General features: G+C 45.0%; 1 protein-coding gene across 14 annotated transcripts in view; it reads right to left on the reverse strand.

Annotated features, from left to right (window-relative positions):
* LOC105467393 (protein phosphatase 2 regulatory subunit B'gamma) overlaps nucleotides 1-18,671 on the reverse strand; it is a 167,418-nt gene that overhangs the window by 70,325 nt on the left and 78,422 nt on the right. For all 14 annotated transcript variants that reach the window (XM_071099573.1, XM_071099582.1, XM_071099570.1 and 11 more), the window contains one exon: nucleotides 126-325. In XM_071099573.1, the coding sequence (XP_070955674.1) occupies nucleotides 126-325 (200 nt within the window). The remainder of the gene's footprint in view (nucleotides 1-125; nucleotides 326-18,671) is intronic.

Genomic DNA, 18,671 nt, shown 5'->3' on the forward strand with positions numbered 1-18,671 from the left:
ACAACTACAAATTCTGGAACAGGAGGATGCTTCTCCTGGGTAGCACTGTGTTAGGCTCAGACGTCTTGCCCTGTCCTGTTTCTAAATCAGAACCGGGACACACTGGTTAACCTGCAATCACTTACCATATGGACTACTTCTGGGTAAATAGGCTCTGTGATCACATTCCGATTATGGGTGATATATTCCACCATTTCACTTAAAGCAGCTCGTTTTACCTCCTTCCACTTTAGGTCACTTAGTGGATCAGAAACAAAGTCAAAGAGGACGCAACACTGACGTAACTTCTGGATAAAAAGCTTCTCTTGATCAGCAGGAGGAACATCTGAAAAGCAGAAAGCAAAGTATATAGGTCACAAAAGTGCTTAATGCAAAGTTATTGTGAAACACATTTAAGCTTTCTGCTATTTTTATTTTGGTAGAGGTTCAAGAAAAAAGGAGATGGCGTGGGGTATACAAAGGTTAAATATTCTCTAAAGAAAATAAAAAGAAAAAAACCAGCTAGTTGCTGGTCATACTATATGTTTGGTATGATGAAGTTGTTACGCTTTTTAAGTCTTTCAAACCATGTTGAGAGCACTCGAAATAAACTCCATCTACATGTGTTCATTCAACAAGTACTATCTGAGCAGCAATCATCACAGGCACCGTGTTGGGCAACGGAATGAGAGGCAACCAGTAAGGTCCATGTCTGGGGAAAGGGCGTGGACACATTCACACCAGGTGATAGCTGCAGAATTTAGGTTCAGGCAGGGTAAAAAAGACCAGAGGGGGAAGGGTGCCTCCTTCTGTCTGTCTATAGGCTCTCAGCTTACAACATGGGAAGGGCAGGTGGTTGTCCATGCTTGCTAGATGACAGACAGAGCAACTGGCATCAGTCCAAAGATGTAACAGTCCAAACTGATGTTCCTTCCAAACATTCAAAGAGTTAGCACCTTACAGCCCCACCAAGCACATTGCATTTCCCTCACCCTGGTCTACAGTCAAGGCTTATCACACACGATGACTGACGTTAATGATGACGGCAATTTAGAAACAGCAGTAACGATAACGATTACTTAGTGAGTGCTTACCTGGGCCAGATACCATCCTAAAAATTTTACACAGATTGACACTTTCTTGTCATTTAATCTTTATAACTGCACAACAGAGATAAAGAAAGAGGTTTAGAAAAATCACTGCAGGGCTGGCAAGTGGATGAAGCTAAATTCAAACCAAGCTCTGAATGACTGTCCAGTATTCTGGGAAGTCTGGAAAACTATCTGCCACTGGGAGTGTGACAGCTTCCCCGGGCTGAAGAGGAGATCAGTGGTGATATTAATAAATGGCACTGACTGATACACATACTGAAATGCGTCAAAGATTTGCAAAATGACTTAGGAGATTTGCATAACTCGGTGAACAAGTATTTTCCAAATGATGAATAAATAGTCTTAACACCATTCCAGAGCAAAAGAGCCATTCAAAGGACAAAGTAGACCACTTGATTTAAAGGAATAAAATTTACAGACAGCTTTCACTGATACGGTTTCAGATTCCACATTACAGATTCCTTTAAGAAACTACCCATGCTAAGTTCTGGTGTAATATCAAAGCAAATGTCCACGACTATCTGAAAAGGCTACTAAAATACTCCTCCCTTCCCGACCATGTTTTTCCAAACTTCCACCAGAGCAATATATGGCAACAGACCAAATGCAGAAGCGGACAGGGGAATCCTTGTCTTAATGTCTCCTATTAAGCCAGACATTACAGAGATTTGCAAAAGTATAAAACTGTGCTACTCTTACCACTAAATTAGGTTTTGTTTTGGAAAACATGGGTGTTTTCTTTCTTTCTTTTTGAGACAGAGTCTCGCTCTGTTGCCCAGGCTGGAATGCAGTGGTGTGATCTTGGCTTACTTCAACCTCTGCCTCCTGGGTTCAAAAGATTCTTGTGCCTCAGCCTCCCCAGCAATTGTGACTAAAGATGTGCGCCACCACACCCAGCTAAATTTTCGTATTTTTAGTAGAGACGGGGTTTCACCATGTTGGCCAGGCTGGTCTTGAACTCCTGGCCTCAAGTGATCCACTTGCCTCGGCCTCCGAAAGTGCTGGGATTACAGGTGTGAGCCACTGCTCACCAGTGTTAGCCACTGGTCAACGTGGCTAAATCATTAAAAATGTGCTATTTCTGTTAAAATGTAATAGGTTTATTATATTTTAATAAATTAATACATGTTTAAACATTTTTCCAGTTTAATTTCAAATTGGTCAATAGCAATAGCTAAATTCACATAAAGAGTGCTTTTTCGGGTCCTGCATAGTTTTTTAGGAGCACTGGGGCCCTGAGACCCACTGCCTCACGCCAGCCTCGCTCCAGGGAGTGTCCTGGGGGTGGCGGGTTTTCCTGCTTTCCTGCAGCTCCTGCGCTTCCTCTGGTGCTGAGCATTTCCACACTCCTCTTTCCCTTCCCTGTCCCTACTGTCAACTTCCTGTTGAGGTTTCTTCTACAAGGCCTTTCCTTACTGCCTAGGTAAGATGTATGACTCTGAGCAAGTCATTTGGCACTTGTTAGAGCTTTAAACAGTGCTCTGCTTAGTACCTCTTACTCCCAACTAGATGCTTTTTGAGGGTAGGTGCCGTGTGATTATGTCTTCTAGTTCTCTATATGCCCAAATGCCCAACATTGAGCCTTGCAAATAACAGGCACACACACAGACTCTCCTGTCTGAGCAGACCCGTTCTGTGGGAAGCTACCGCTTCCGTTTCCTACACTGCATTCAGAGACCAGAAGCACACACGCAAGGCCACGGGAGTGGAGTGTACTGCCTGTAGGATCCTAAAACACCACGAGAACAAAAACTTGATTCCTAAACACTCTAAGAACTCAGTGGCTGCGCAACTATTTGAAACGAGTAACCGTCATTACAATGTTCAGGACTCTTCACATTCAGATATCCAAGCCTTTTTCGATGAAAAAGGTTCATTTTTGGAATTACCGCTTTGCTTGCCTTCAATTCCCATCAGTTCTACACCTTTGTATCCTAATTTGCCAGGATTACCTGAAATGAGCTCATGTGTGCTGTCGCGGCCTGTGTATTTGGAGCTGTTTGGCATTCTCACATTCTTGGCACTAGGGAGAGCTGAGAGTCCACCATTCCCCCTATGAGCCATGCTATGCACAGCTTGGCTCCTAAGGAGTGGTCAGTTAAGTTCTTCAAGAACATGTCCTCGCCAAATCCTCCTAACAGCAGTCCAAGCCAGTGCCGTTACCCCATCTGGAGGCAAGGACACAGGTACGAGAGCCAGCATAGCTTGCCTAAGGCTGCGCTGCGATGAAGTGGCAGATACAGACACGAGGGCCAAATGTACCCTTTTCAGGGAACTGAAACTCAAAAGGATGTTGGATCATTCAGAGTGGAGTTAAATAACTCATATGCCTTGAAATGCCCTAAAAGCATCCTTCGTTTTATAAACACTGCACAGGAACTGATACTCAGAATAAAGACTAAGTTGTCATCCAAACACAAAAGCAAATTTATTACAATTAAGAAGGAAGAGCAGAGTAACACTGTTTTTAATAAAATTTCTATCCAAAATGTTCTAAAAGGCAAGTGAATTTCAATTATCCTAGGCTTCCAGACAGGGTGTTTCTGTACTATTTTTGCTTATAGACTATAAGCAGATATGCTTGTGATTATAATCTTATGAGCTCTTTTTTTCATTTAAAGAATCTCATTTGACCAATTTTTTTTTTTTAAGAATTTTACTGTTTTTTAAAAAAAACCTGTAACAATGAGTTGGGTACAAAAGTAAAAAAAATGCATCCTTGGCCCTATCAAATATTTCCATATTTTTTTTTTTGAATGCAAGTTAACAACTTCTTTATCAACATATTTAAAAAATCTTATTTTCTGCTGTGTTAACAGGACTGTAGCACTGGGAAATAAAAATGGGTGGAGGTGGTGGAAGAATATGCTTTATACCATTATGCATTCTGATTTTTAACAGTAAAGTGTTATTACAAATGCCTTATACTTGTATAGATCATTTTAGCTTTTCCCATTATTCTAATTAACATGTTATTGTGAATTTGAGACAATTTCCAAATAGTTCAAGATAAATCCTCAATCATACCCAGGAGCAATATACATGGACATACTCATGCAAAACCTGTAGGGGGAGAGGAGAAAAGACCCAGGACATCCAAAACGACAGAAAGAAAGTGGAGATAAGAACGTGCTACTCTGGCTGGGCGTGGTGGCTCATGCCTGTAATCCCAGCACTTTGGGAGGCCAAGGTGGACGGATCATCTGAGGTCAGGAGTTCGAGACTAGCCTAGCCAACATGATGAAACCGCATCTCTACTAAAAATACAAAATAATTAGCTGGTGGTGGCAGGTGCCTGTAATCCCAGCTACTTAGGAGGCTGAGACAGGAGAATCGCTTGAACCCAGGAGGCAGAGGTTGCAGTGAGCTGAGATCACACCACTGTATTCCCACCTGGGTGACAGAGCGAGACTCTGTCTCCAAAAAAAAAAAAAAAAAAGAGAAAAAAAAGAGAAAAAATGTGCTATTCTTTCAAAAACGTATTTACTAAAAGGAAGCCTGTTATTAATCAGTGATAAATAGAGATGCTTAACAAAGGTGTCCTTTAAAGTAGGATGGGAGCACTCCTGTCTAGCTTTCTACATGCCCCTGGCCCCAACAGTCAGGGAGGCACAGGAATTGAATGCATTTCACTGGCCACTGGTCTCCAGAGTGCGGGGTGAGCCTGGGGGTTACTCAAGATTGGGATGTAGAAAGAAAACAGCAGTGTCTATTTATACTTTTTTCTTCTACAAAGAACAAGAAATTACGACATACTAATACTCAATAGACGAATTTGGACGCAGTGGAGGTGTGTGCTGGAGGTTGTTTTTGCTTCCAGGCAAGCGTGGACAGAAGAGTTTGGAGACCACTACTGGGCGGTGAAGGCTTTTGTAAATGAGTCCTAAATGGTGAATGCCACAGTCAGCTTCACTGATGCTGCTAGCAACATGCACCTCAATTACAGAAGGGAGTGAGAGCTGTGACATACATGCTTAGCCACCAAATCACAGACTATGAGGAAGTAAGGCTGAATCACTAAATCGTCACTATGCACCAAGAGGCACCATGTAAACTGCTTGTGGATAGGAAACTGATTGAAAAAAAGAAGCCAAGCTCACATTTACACGACAAGTCTTGGTGGTCAAAAGAAATGCTCCAAGAAACCATAAAGGATCAACTTTCAGCATCGCAGCTGCAGAAAGGATGTTGGGGTCTTCCAAATAAACATTACCCCGATGGAGCAAGGAGACACAGCTGCAAAAACCACCAGCCTAGACAGTGACAACTCAAAAGATACCCCAGGAGGTGCAGGCTCATAAGGGTGGGAAGTACTTCCTGGTCACTCAGGTAGTATTCACTAAGCAGCTGACGCAACCAAGTTTCAGACACAGAGACCACAGCGAGATCAGGTCAAGCACCACCCTCAGCTTCCATGTATGTTTTTACTTTTTTAACTAGAGACAGGGTCTCACTACGTTGCCCAGGCTGGAGTACAGTGGTATAATCCTGGCTCACTGCAACCTCGACCTTCCAGGCTCAAGCCATCCTCCTGCCCTCCCTTTGAGTAGCTGGGATACAGGCATGCACCACCACACCCGGCTAAATTTTAAATTGTTTATAGAGACACAATCGCACTGTGTTGGCTAAGGTTGGTCCTGAACTCCTGGGCTCAAGCGATTCTCCTGCCTCAGCCTCCCAAAAATGTTGGGATGACAGGCGTGAGCGCCACGCCAGCCCCACACGCATTCTCCCACGCACGGCGCTCCCGGGGTCCTGGGGGGGTCTATGCAAGTGGCCAGTCTACAGATAAGAGATCTCACGCAAAACAGAAAGAAGTGCTCAAGCTCTCGGAAAGGCAGGAGCCAACCTTTAGCGACGGTGCCATCTTGTCTTTCAAATATATTTATTCTTAGTACAAAGCGAGTAGGAACAAAGTTGAACTAACAACTTGAGGCAAATTTGGGATTTGTCATTAATATGTACTAAATTCCATTCCCCTCTGTGTCCCAGATGAGGAAACTTAGCAGAGGATGAGTTTCCCCCACCAAGTAAACAAAAGCTCAGCAGTACTATTTTGTTTTTAAAGATAATATTTACATGCCATTTTTTGAAATGACCATTTCTCCATGACTTCTAGTGTCTCCTCTGTCCTAGAGCACGGTCTGTGCAGGCAGGGTTCTCTCTCTTCTTGGCCACTGCCTCATCCTGCACCACCTGGAGTCTCAGTTTCTAGAGCCCTAAAGGACTTAATGTCTAGTTGACTCCTGCGCCTGGTCCTTCCTCATGGTTTCATTGCTTGTGGCCCTTTGTATTTCCCATACAGATCTGGGGAGAACTTAAGAATTTGGCAGGATTGAGTCTTCCAGTGCACGAACATGGACTATTTTGCCAATTACTCAAGTTCTCTTTAAATGTCTCCCAACAAAGTCTTCTAATTTTCTTTCAAAAATGTGCGAAGCATTAATTTTTAGATTTTATTCTTAGGTATTTGCTATGTTTTGATGTCATCATCAATGGTATCTTTAAAAACATTTAATTTTCTAACTGCTGTTGCAATAGAGAAAAAATGGTTTTTGAGTATCCCTTCTATATGTAGCTATCTTGCTCAACTCTCATGCGTTCTGATAACATATCTGTAAATCCCTCTGGTTTTCCTTTCATCCGCAAGTCCCCACACTGTTCATCTCTTTCTTATCTACTGTGCTGACCAGAACCTCTGCGCAACGCTGACAGGAGCAGTGAGAACGGCCCCGTGCACCCATCTCCGACTCAGAGGGCAGCTTTTACTAGCTAACCATTGATTTGATGCTTGCTCTGGCAGCCCGTGGATAACAGTTACCCGAGTAAGAAACTGACCTATGGATTCAATGCTGTCCCAATCCATATCCCAACACACACTTCTGTGGAACTGAATACATGGATTCTAAAACGTATGTGGAAATGCAAGGCGTTAAGACTAACCAAGACACCCCCGAGAAGAACAAAGCTGGAGGACTTGCTGTTCTAGAAATCAAGACTTCCTGTAAAGCTTCACAAATGAAAGCAGCCAGGCTCTGTGCTGTCACACAGGCTTGCGCGTAAATCGACACCTGACTTGTGACAGCAGCAGGCTGCAGAAGAGTGAGGAAAAGTCGGCCTTTCAACATGTTGTGTTGGGACAACTAGGTACACAGTGACAAAAAAGAAAGGAAAGAAAAGAACAAAGAAAGAAAGGAAGAAACTGGATCAAATTATATACATATATATTAAAAAAAAAAAACTGCTGGTGGGTTAGACTTAAATCTGAAAGGCAAAACTCTAATGCTTTTAAAAAATAATATAGAAGAATGTCTTACGTAGGGAAAGAAGTAGAGAAGGACTTCCTTAGACACAAAGCCAGTAATCGTTAAAAGACTGGTTGATCTATATTAAAACTAAACATTTTTCTTCACCAAGACACCCACAAGGATGAAAAGGCAAGTCACAGGATAGAACTATTTGAATACATATAACCCACAGACTCATTCCCAGAATACATAAACATGTCCAATAACTCAGTAAGAAAGCTTCAGAGTACAAACAGAAAAACAGGCAAAAGTCTTAACCAGGTTCTTCACAAAATATATCCAAATGGCTAATCACTATGAAGGGATCGTCAATCTTAATAATAACCAGAGAAATGCAAATTAAAACCACTACTGCGAACACCAAATAGTGCCTCAAGGAGCTGCTTTGTGGCTGGAGCCCGAACACCACCCATGGGCGGGGCAGTGCGTTATCAGTGGTGTTGAGGATACACGCAGCTGACAGCCAGGACAGCACTCCTGGCGTGCCACCTCACGACACTCACACACATGTGCATCGCAACCGAGGTAAAAGAATGTCCACAGCACACCGTCCTAACAGCTCAGACTAGAAACAACCAAATGCCCATTAGTGGTGGATTAGGTAAATGCAAATGCAGTCTCTGTAACATTCCAAAGCGATAGAGATGAATGAAATACAGCTATACACAATATGGATACGCCTTACAGAATACTGTTGCATCAAAGGGGCCGATAAGGAGGATTTATTCAGTATAATTCCATTTATAGGTAGAAACAGGCATCCCTAAAACTATAAAAGACTTACGGGGGCTTTTAGGGTGCCCAGCCTGAGTGGTGGTTATGTGGGAATTTGCTTTATAATTATTCACTACATATTTGTTTCATATGCTTCTGTAAGTAAGTTATATTTCAAATACAAAAAGGCTAAAGATACCTGCATATGGCTAAAAAATGAAAATGGAAAGAACCTAGTGAGACGTGAGTCTCTTTGCACACACCCACCCTCTGGCCTCCCTCTCTTTTCCCAACTCCCACTGTTGCCAATCGGGGCACCCCTGGGCTGCTCCAGGGCTGCACTCAGGCGCACGATCGTCAGCCGTTTCCTGCGTGGTTTTAGATGCGTCAACACCGACGACCTCTAAACTCACCTGGATCTACCTGAGACTGGAAGACACACTTGCACACACAAAATCCGAACAGTTTTTCTCTTTTTTGTTTTTTGTTTTTTTTTGAGACTGAGTCTCGCTCTGTTGCCCAGGCGGGAGGGCAGGGGCTTGATCTCGGCCCATTGCAACCTCTGCCTCTTGGGTTCAAGCGATTCTCCTGCCTCAGCCTCCTGATTAGCTGGAACTCCAGGGGCCCGCCACCACACCTGGCTAATTTTTGTATTTTTAGTAGAGACGAGGTTTCACTATATTGGTCAAGCTGGTCTCGAACTTCTGACTTTGTGATCCGCCTGCCTCGGCCTCCCAAAGTGCTGGGATTACAGGCGGGAGCCACTGTGCCCGGCCCCCCAACACAGTTTCTAACGTTCCTCTACATAGTGTTTCATGTTGAAGAATTAAAGCTTCGAATTTTTTTTTAATTGAAAAACTTTCCCAATTAAGATAAGGAGATCTAGGTGATCTCTATTTTTTTTTCTATTTATATGAAGATTCTCTCTTAAAAGAAAGATCAGTAATTACGCTCGCAAATGGATAAAATAAAAACTGTGGTACGACGTGTTTATCAGATCTAAAGCATGGGTGGGGAGCAATTGGGATATAAGAACTAAAATCTCAAGGCCAGGCGTGGTGGCTCATGCCTGTTAATCCCAGCACTCTGGGAGGCCGAGGCGGGTGGATCACGAAGTCAAGAGATTGAGACCATCCTGGCTAACACGGTGAAACCCCGTCTCTACTAAAGATACAAAAATTAGCTGGGCATGATGGCATGAGCCTGTAGTCCCAGCTACTCGGGAGGCTAAGGCAGGAGAATCGCTTGAACCCAGGAGGCGGAGGTTGCAGTGAGCTGAGATCACGCCACCGCACTTCAGATTGGAGAAAGAGTGAGACTCTGTCTCAAAAAAAAAAAAAAAAACAAAAAAGAAAACTACAGTCTCAGAGCAGCCCCAACCATGAGGACACAGCCTGCATCACTAGGAAGTCTTTCCCAAACGCATCCCATACATACACGCCAGGCACTGTGCTAGGCATTGACGATATAGAGATACCTTAAAACACAGTATCTGACCTAAAACTACCAGAATATGGGAGGTGATGAATTCTGCTGGGAGATCTGGGGATGAAGGCTCAGGGAGAACAGGAACCACAGCTGAGGAGAGGCTGAAGTTGCTGGGAGGGCACTGAAGGCCGCATTAAATGGGGGGACTGTCTAGAGGCACTCACTTGTCAATCACGGGGGGCCTGAAGTTACAGGAGAGATTAATCAGGCTGCATTCTCCTGGAAAATCAATTTTCCTCAAAAGACAGTACCTTAAAAATGAGGACAATTGATTATATTTTGCATACCCCCCATTAATCATACTGGCTGCTTAATTATACATTTTCCCAGAGGACGACCTTTTGTCTTTTCACCATTTTTATCCTCGGTATCTAAAACTGGCCAGCACATAGTGGGACCACAGATGTTTGCGGAATGAACAGATCCATCTGAGGAAAACAAATTCAGGAAATTTAAATGAGAGGTACTGTAATTTGAAATATATTTATACCAAAGAACACCACCTGTATCAGAGTAGAATGCAACATCTACATAAACTTTTAAGATAAAACTCAGGTCTTCAGAGAAACTGCTCTTAGGCATTTCTCCTCTGTGGAATCTGCAGTCAGAGGTGCCCTGATAGAAACATCTAAAAAGTACTGTGGGAAGAGAGATTCTAACCAGGGGATCTGAAGCAGATGAGTGATCCAACTTGATCTCCTATTTCAGGAGAGACGCAGGAGAACTGAAACCAAGAAGCCAGAGGCAGGCAGTTCTCCTTCAGAAGAGAAGGGCCTTAGCTACAGCCCATGAACTCAGCCCTCAGCCCTCTTCTAGGCAATCCCAACTTGCCTTCCTGGGTACAGGCCTGCCAGTCCTCATGATCTCTCACTCTATAAATCCAAGCTTCTACCACTTGAAAGCTCGATAAACATAACAATGAAATGCGCACTTCTATATATCTACGAAATGTCAAGACTCACTTCTACCCTGACCCTTAGCACCTAAATAACTTCAAAATTGGGTTAATCTTCTCACACTGTTTGTAACTCAGTTGATGCTTCTGAAATTTACAATAAATCTTTCTTAATTTCAAAGTGCAAGTGTCTTATTTTATCCATTCTAATACATACATTTTCCATATTGTTTCTAAAATCAAGTTACATCTTTCACTTTTTTTTTTGTAATTCTTTAAAAATGGTTTGGGCTACAATTAACAGTGCCTTAGGTGTGATGAGATATAGTATCTTAGCTTCCCTACACATGTGACTCTGCTCAGGTTTCTAAATGGATATCATTTCATTCAAATGAAGCCAATGCCCCGCCTCCCTCCGGGTCTGTCTGTACCACCCAATGTGAAGGAGTTGAAGCAAACTGGCTGTAGAAAGCAGACAGGATTTTAGAAGAGGCCGTGCCCACCCTAAGTGTTCCCCATTCCAGCGTGTGGCTGCCTGTAGCTAGGTCTGTTTGGCTGGGCTCCATGACAAACCAGGAGAGGCAGTGCACAGCCCTTCCTGTCACCAGGGACGCTGAAACCATCTTTCCACTCTGTGTGGGTAGATTTCGGGCAAAAGGAACAGTACCGCCAGGTACACTTCATTTGGGTATAAATTTGGTAACGTGGGGCTGGTCTGCAGTTTCTGCACTGACACTCTTATTTACATGTTTGGATAGAGACAACCCGTGGCTCACAATCCACCATGAACGTTCCAATGCTGTGGTTTATCCATCTTTGTTGTACACATTTACCAAGGTTACATCATCTTTCCTGGAGAGAAAGATCTGCTAACCACAGGACCAAGCTGGGGTTCCCTCCCAAACCTGAGCTGCTCCTACCTTAAGCCCTTTGGGTTTTTCTGATTCGTTTGCCTGGTTTTATTTGCATACGAAGAAAGGGGTAATATTCACTTTCCCCACAACTTTCTACCACCAACCCCATCTTTCCTTTCTCACGAAATTAACAGTATAATTTCATAAGGCAGAGATTTTTCATTTCAAAAAGCAGTGGTTGAAGCCAAATTCTAGTTCATTCATACTTTCTGCCCATGAAGACTGGCAGCCTCTACCAGAGAATAGGTGGGGAAGGGTGGAGTGGAGTGGAGTGGAGTGGAGGGGCACCCGGATGGAGAGAGGTCAGGCTGAAATGTGGAGTGGAGTAGGGTGGGGTGGAGTGGAGTGGAGTGGAGTGCAGTGAAGTGCAGTGGAGTGCAGTGGAGGGGTGCCCGGATGGAGAGAGGTCAGGCTGAAACGTGGAGTGGAGTAGGGTGGGGTGGGGTGGAGTGGAGTGGAGTGCAGTGGAGTGCAGTGGAGGGGCGCCTGGCTGGAGAGAAGTCAGGCGGAAAGGGGCGAAGGCCAGGAGTGGCTGCTTTCCTCGGAAAAGCTCTTCAGTGAATTTTTCGGTAAAGAGAGTCAGGCGGAAGAGCAAACGGACTCCCCCCGGTTCAGACTCCGCTAAATCAGAACATGGTAAACTCATGAAATTATTCTCAGCTTCAGGCTCCTCATCTGTAAAATCTCCTGTGGACACACGCACATTCAGAATGAACCTTCACTCCGGCTGCAGGACAAGAGAAATTCAACGGCGTTAGCTGAACTGGAAGATTCAGCCTTTTTTTTTTTTTTTTTTTTTTTTTTTTTTTAAACAGGGAAAAGTTAAGACAGGTCAAACAAACTCTTAGGGATAAAGATATAAATCCAGCACAGCATTATGTCCTGATACAAGCCATATTTCCCACTTAAGACTCTAGTTCTAGCAAGCCTTGTGGAGAACAGACACTCAGGGCACTGATTAGTAAACGCTCAACACCTTCTGTGGAGCCCGTATCGCTTCACCTTCCACTCACACCAGCACGCCTGGTGAAACGCTGACTATTAACACTATTACTGCACCTGGTGACCAGAAGCTCCAGCAATGCAGTAGCTCATTTACCCAAAGAACAACGGCAGGTACCATCTCAGGAAAAGTAACAGCTCTTAACATTTGACAAGAAGATGTAATAGTATCTTTTCAATTCCATCTTGAAATTGATTCCAGAACCTTCAGTGTGTTTACCAGCAGACAAAGCAGTGTAGGGGTGTGAAAAAGATACACTGAAAATACGCACACATTTTTTTCAGTCCCTTTTTATGTTCTCTACTTCCTTTCTCCATGTCTCCGACAGAGGAGGTTCAAGTGCTTCCTTCTAGACACCAACTCTTGCTGAAGCTTGGCTCTTCCTGCAAATGACGTCCAGCCCGGGGATGGCAGCAGGGAGGGTCGGTGCAGGACACAACCAAATGAGCATGTGGCCTGTGTGCCAGGACCTACTGGGCCCTGGGCTGCTCCCGGAGCTCCAGCCTCACAGAGGCAGCCTGGGGATCAGGGCCACAGAGCAACACAGGTACCATGTCACATGCCAGAAACCACGAGATCAGGACTGTGTGCATGTACACGTGTGTCCAATCTCTGGGGAGGTGAGACAGAGGGGAACCAGTGCCAGAGCGCTCCGGCCCCTCTCGCAAGCTACCAGCCTCCTCGAACTTGTCACATACCCACCGCTCCACTCTCTAAGATTCGAATTAGTTACCTGGTATTGGTATTAACCTACTTTGTGTTCCAGCCTCCACCTCACCTGCTCATCAACTCAAAAAAAAAAAAAAAAAAAAAAACGATGACCACTTTAAGATGGATGATGATGAAAATGAGTACCAGCTGTCTTTAAGAACAGTCGTAGGGGCTGGCACAAAGGATGAATTGTGCATTGTTGAAGCAGAGGCAATGAATGATGAAGGTAGATATATTAAGGTAACACTGATGGCTTTGAAAACATCGGTACAGCCAAGGGCTTCCCTTGGGCTCTGAAATACCACCACCTGTGGCCTTGTGGGTGAAGTGTGGTTCAGGGCCCGTGCGTATCAATGGATGGCACTTAGTAGCTGGGGAGGAAGATGCAGAGTCAGAGAGACAGGAGGATGTGAAACTCTTCAGAACATCTGGAAAGCGATCCCGCCTGGAGGTGGTAGCAAGGTTCCGCAGAAAAAAGTAAAGTTGGCTGCTGCTGAAGATGATGATGACGAAGATGAGAAGGAAACTGAGGACAAATCTCCAGTGAAGAAATCTATACGAGACACTCTAGTCAATCATGCACAAAAATCAAACCAGAATGGAAAAGACTCCAAGTCACCAATGTCAAGAAAAGGTCAAGAACCCTTCAAAAAATAGGAAAATACGTCTAAACACCAGAAGAACCTAGTTCTGCAGAAGACATTAAAGCAAAAAATGCAGCCAAGTATAGCAAAAGGTGGTTCTCTTTCAAAGTGGAAGCCAAGATAATCAATTATGTGAATGGCTTCTGGATGACTGACTGGGGGCTACTGAAGATCTCTGGCAGGGCAGGAAGTCTCTTTAAGAAAATAAACAGTTAAAAATTTTCCATCTTATTTCCTGTCTCTAACAGTTGATATGTGGCAGTCCTTTTTATAATGCAGAATGAGAACCTTCCCTACCGTGTTTGATAAATGCTGTCCAGGTTCCATTATCAAGAATATATTGTCCAAAATGCCCATTTGTTTTAGACAGGGTCTTGCTCTGTCACCCAGACAGGAGTGCAGTGGTGTGATCACAGCTCACTGTAGCCTCAACTTCCTGGGCTCAAGCGATCCTCCCACCCCAGCCTTCCAAGTAGTTAGAACCACAGGCACATGCCACCACTCCCAGCTAATCTTTTTATTTGTTTTCGTAGAAGACAGAGTCTTGCTATGTTGCTCAGGTTGGTCTTGAACTCCTGGGCTCAATCGATCTTTCCATTCTGGCCTACCAAAGTGCCAGGATTACAGGGGTGAGCCACCATGCCCAGCCCAAAATGCCTGTTTAGTTATTAAAGACGGAACTCCACTCTCTGCTTGGTTTTAAGTACGTATGGAATGTTATGACAGGACATAGTAGTAGCAGTGATCAGACATGGAAATGGTGGGGAGATTAAAAAAAATATGCGAAATAAAACTCACTATTTAAATAAAGTAAGAAAAAAGAAAAAAGACACATCACTCCCATCCATGCCCTCCCGAGCTAAGGCTGGTCTACCCATGCCAGGTATGAGCAGGCACCACAGCCACGCTGCTATCAGGGGACTGACCGCACCTGGGGAGGGCTGGACACAGATCCGTGATCTGGAGGATGATTCGGGGATAGAAGATAAGCAGGCACCCCTCGGGTGGTGACTGTCGGTGACACGTAGCTCCCCAGGACAGTACCCTCATGCCTGTCACCAGCACACCTGGGTGGGGACCCTGAGGAGTGCACGCAGAGCACCCCGGTCGGGGCCGAACCCCAGCTTGCTCCTCACACCCCTTTCCCCAGGATGCTCAGTGGCCGCTCACCAGCGGGAAAGCAAACCAACAAGCAGAGTAGCCACTGAGAGCCCACGGGCGCTCCCGCCCTCTCCTCCTGTTTCAATGGGGACTCGAGGGGGCAGGCTGCACCTGGAAACCTTGGCTTTCGACCGCTTTCTCAAAGGGTCCATCGAATCACACTCCCTAAGTAACACGACTGTAATACAGCTGGCAGGTTATTCAAGAGGCTCACCAGCTAAAAGGTTCATTTTTCCACTGGAGAAGAATATGTCACCTAAAGATTTGATATGTTTATTATTCATGGAAACGAGGAACATTCTAGCGTTCGGGTAAGTGTTGAAAGACAGTGGACCCTTTTCTACCCATACGTCTGTGCTGCCACTGAATTCGTTTTCTTGACACAGCAGGGTTTGGTGTGGGGAACCTGCAGGTATAAGGAGGGCTCTGGGGGACCTCCACGAACTGGACTCTTCAGAGCAGCCGCGAGAGGCGGCACTAGAAATCGGGTGCCAAGCAGCTCCATGGGGAGCTGAGAGCTCAGTGGTCTCTGAAGGAGGAGGTGCTCCCTGCCTTCCAGACTAAGCCTGGGTGGCCTGTGAGGGACTGCATGACTCCAGCCTCCTGGCTGTCCACCTGGCCCTGGAGCCCTGCTCCCTGACCTGGCCTCACTGCCCCAGTTGGCCTCAAAGGGCCCCCTTTGACAGGTGCTTCCCTCCCCTGCCTCCCAGAAGCATGGGCGATCCTCTGCCTTACTCTCTACGGCTTTTCGTGTCTGCGGCTGGAAGGTTTCATTTCAAAAAGAACACCACAGTGACCGTGGGCAACCCCCTTCCCTCGCCCCACCTCCTCAGGTGAGGACTGACCACTCAGCAGGGAGCCTGCTGTCCGGAGGCAGAGTGAAAGTGTCTGTCTGGACACGGAACGAGCCGGCCCCATGTCTTTCAATGTGGAAGCCCGGTTTGGTGATCTGAGAGGTGGTGGCATTTGGGGAAACCTCCACAGGCCGTCCTCTAGATTCTACTTTTCTACATCCAGTACTTCCTAAGATTTGCTCTTTATGGTCCAAGTTTTATAGCTAACCTAAAAACTTAACATTCATGGCCATTACTAGGCACAGTTGCCCCCTTCATTTCTAACTTGGAATCCTTCATTTAGCAAGTATCTGGAAAGCCTCGAAGACAGGAAGCAGCAGTAAAACAAAGGTGTTAAGAACTCGGGCAGAAAGCCGAAACCTGTGGGTTGGAATCCCAGCTCCATCTCTGACTACCTTAGTGACCCTGGGCAGAAAATGATCTCTTTGGGCCTCAGTTTTCTCAACTAGAAAATGGGAATAATTGTCTTTACTGGGGTTGATGCGAATTAAGAGATGTACAGTGCTTAGAAAAATCCCTGAAATATAGCGTGTCCTCAATAAATGTTGCTTTTGTTTTTTGTTAATCATGTATCAAGTGACTTACTAGCATCTATAACTCAATCTTATTACCGTCCCGATGGTAACGGAAACAACTAACGGAAGCAACATTTTCACCCTCTCCAGGCATGTCCGAGCAGGCCTCGAATGCACTGCACTCAGCAACTAAATTTGTACCAAATGAAAGGCGGAATCTCAATTTGACAATGTCTGGTTCTGCATAACACAATTATGCATATGCCCTGATAAACAGCACAGCAATAGTGCTTTGCTGTTCTTGATCCCGTAACAGGGCAGTGCAATAGGAACTACTTAAATGTTGGCTGAAAGAGGCTGAATGAACCCCAGATCCGATTATTACAGATGTACCCACTAGGTCATGGGGGAGCCAGTCCGTTTGGTGAGTTCACAGACATCTTAGTATTATCAATCTGTGGCATAACTAGATTTGAATGGAAAAATATCCTTAAAGTTTGATGGTTATAAAAGACCGGTGGAGTGGAGCTTTTTTTTTTTTTTTTTTGGTGAGGCAGAGCAGGTGTTGCTGGAAGCTCACATGGGTAAGAGGATAAAAACCAGAAAGTAGCAAGCAGACGAAAAAGGCAAGAGACACTGCTATTAACCAGCTGCGAACAGTTGCTTGACCTTTTTGGGCCTCAGTTTCCACATCTGAAAAATGAGGTTCTTTCTGGTTCTTTTGAGACTATGAGAGAAAGTTTCTTTCAGGAACTTGAGTGCCAGCAGCAAATCCCACAGAGGGCAAAAAACGAAAATACAACAGGGTCTCTAAACAGGAAAAGAGAAGAGAATAATGTGATATATGTTTTTTACTCCAGGAAAATAACGTACAAGGTGGGCACTACAAGAAGGACCATATAAAAACCTATAAATGAAATCTTTCACTCTGTGTATAGGTGACCATTGGTCTTTACAGGAAACAACTGAGTATTTGATGGCTAATGTGATATGTAAACATGTGTAACTTATTTTGAAGAATTTTCTTTTCAGAAAAATAATACATGCTCACTATAAAATAGAAAAAAAAAAAAATCCAAACAACACAGGAAAGGCCAACCCAGAGAGAACACTGTGGACGTCCCCGGGTGCGTGCAGACGAGTGCACCACTGGCAGCCAGGCTTCATGGGCTCCTCTGTTCACTACCCACACCCCGGGTCCATGATGTCTCACACGCCAACAAATAGGTAATGTCATCGTCACCTGTTTTGAAATTTCACTTGACATGTGTGCCACGATTCAATAAATCAAGTCGGGCTTCTCATGGTGTTCTTTAAAAAATATTACATCACAAATAACGCTTTGCTTTATGATTACAGATGTAGGATGGAATACATTTATCTGAGTCTACTCTCTTCTAAAACCCACTAAAAAGACAGGGAATTTTGTAAAGAGTTTACACTTTCCAGGATGTGGGATCACGGGGCCGGAGGGCAGGCAGGGAGGCAGCCAGGTGCGCACTGATGAAGCCTTACCAGCTCAGGTCAGGGTGTCCACAGGTGCCCGTGGAGTAGGGACACAGATGGGCAAGAAGAGGACTGGCAGGAAGTCCTTGCAGGCTGTTCTCACAGGCCCTGTGCCACCTGTGATCACATAACTTGACTCTGGAAATGAGTGTTCTTTTTTTTTTTTTTTTTGGAGACAGAGTCTTGCTCCGTCGCCCAGGCTGGAGTGCAGTGGGGCGATCTTGGCTTACTGCAACATCCGCCTCCCGGGTTCAAGCAATTCTCCTGCCTCAGTCTCCTGAGTAGCTGGATCACAGGTACATGCCACCACGCCCAGTTAATTTTTTGTATTTTTTCAGTAGAGACGGGGTTTCAACATGTTGGCCAGGCTGGTCTCGAACTCCTGAGCTCAGGCAATCCGCCTGCCTTGGCCTCCCAAAGTGCTGGGATTACAGGCATGAGCCACCGCGCCTGGCCCTGGAAATGAGTGTTCTGTACTACCAGGGAATCTGCTTTGGTAATGGCCGGATACGTTACAGTCAACACGCACAGTGGGCAACAAGAAAGACTTGAGAAAATATATTTAAAAAAATCTGTTTAGAGGTATCAACAAGCTCGTCAAACAGTGAAGATTTTTTTGCTTTTTTTTTTTTTTTTTTTTTGAGATGGAGTTCTGCTCTCGTTGCCTAGGCTGGAGTGCAATGGCGCGATCTTGGCTCACTGCAACCTCCGCCTCCTGGGTTCAAGTGATTCTCCTGCCTCAGCCTCCCAAGTAACTGGGATTACAGGCATGCGCCACCATGCCCAGCTAATTTTGTATTTTTAGCAGAGATGGGGTTTCACCATGTTGGCCAGGATGGTCTTGGCCGATCATGGCCCGCCTTGGCC

This window comes from Macaca nemestrina, chromosome 7 (assembly GCF_043159975.1).
Source record: "Macaca nemestrina isolate mMacNem1 chromosome 7, mMacNem.hap1, whole genome shotgun sequence".
Lineage (NCBI taxonomy): Eukaryota > Metazoa > Chordata > Mammalia > Primates > Cercopithecidae > Macaca > Macaca nemestrina.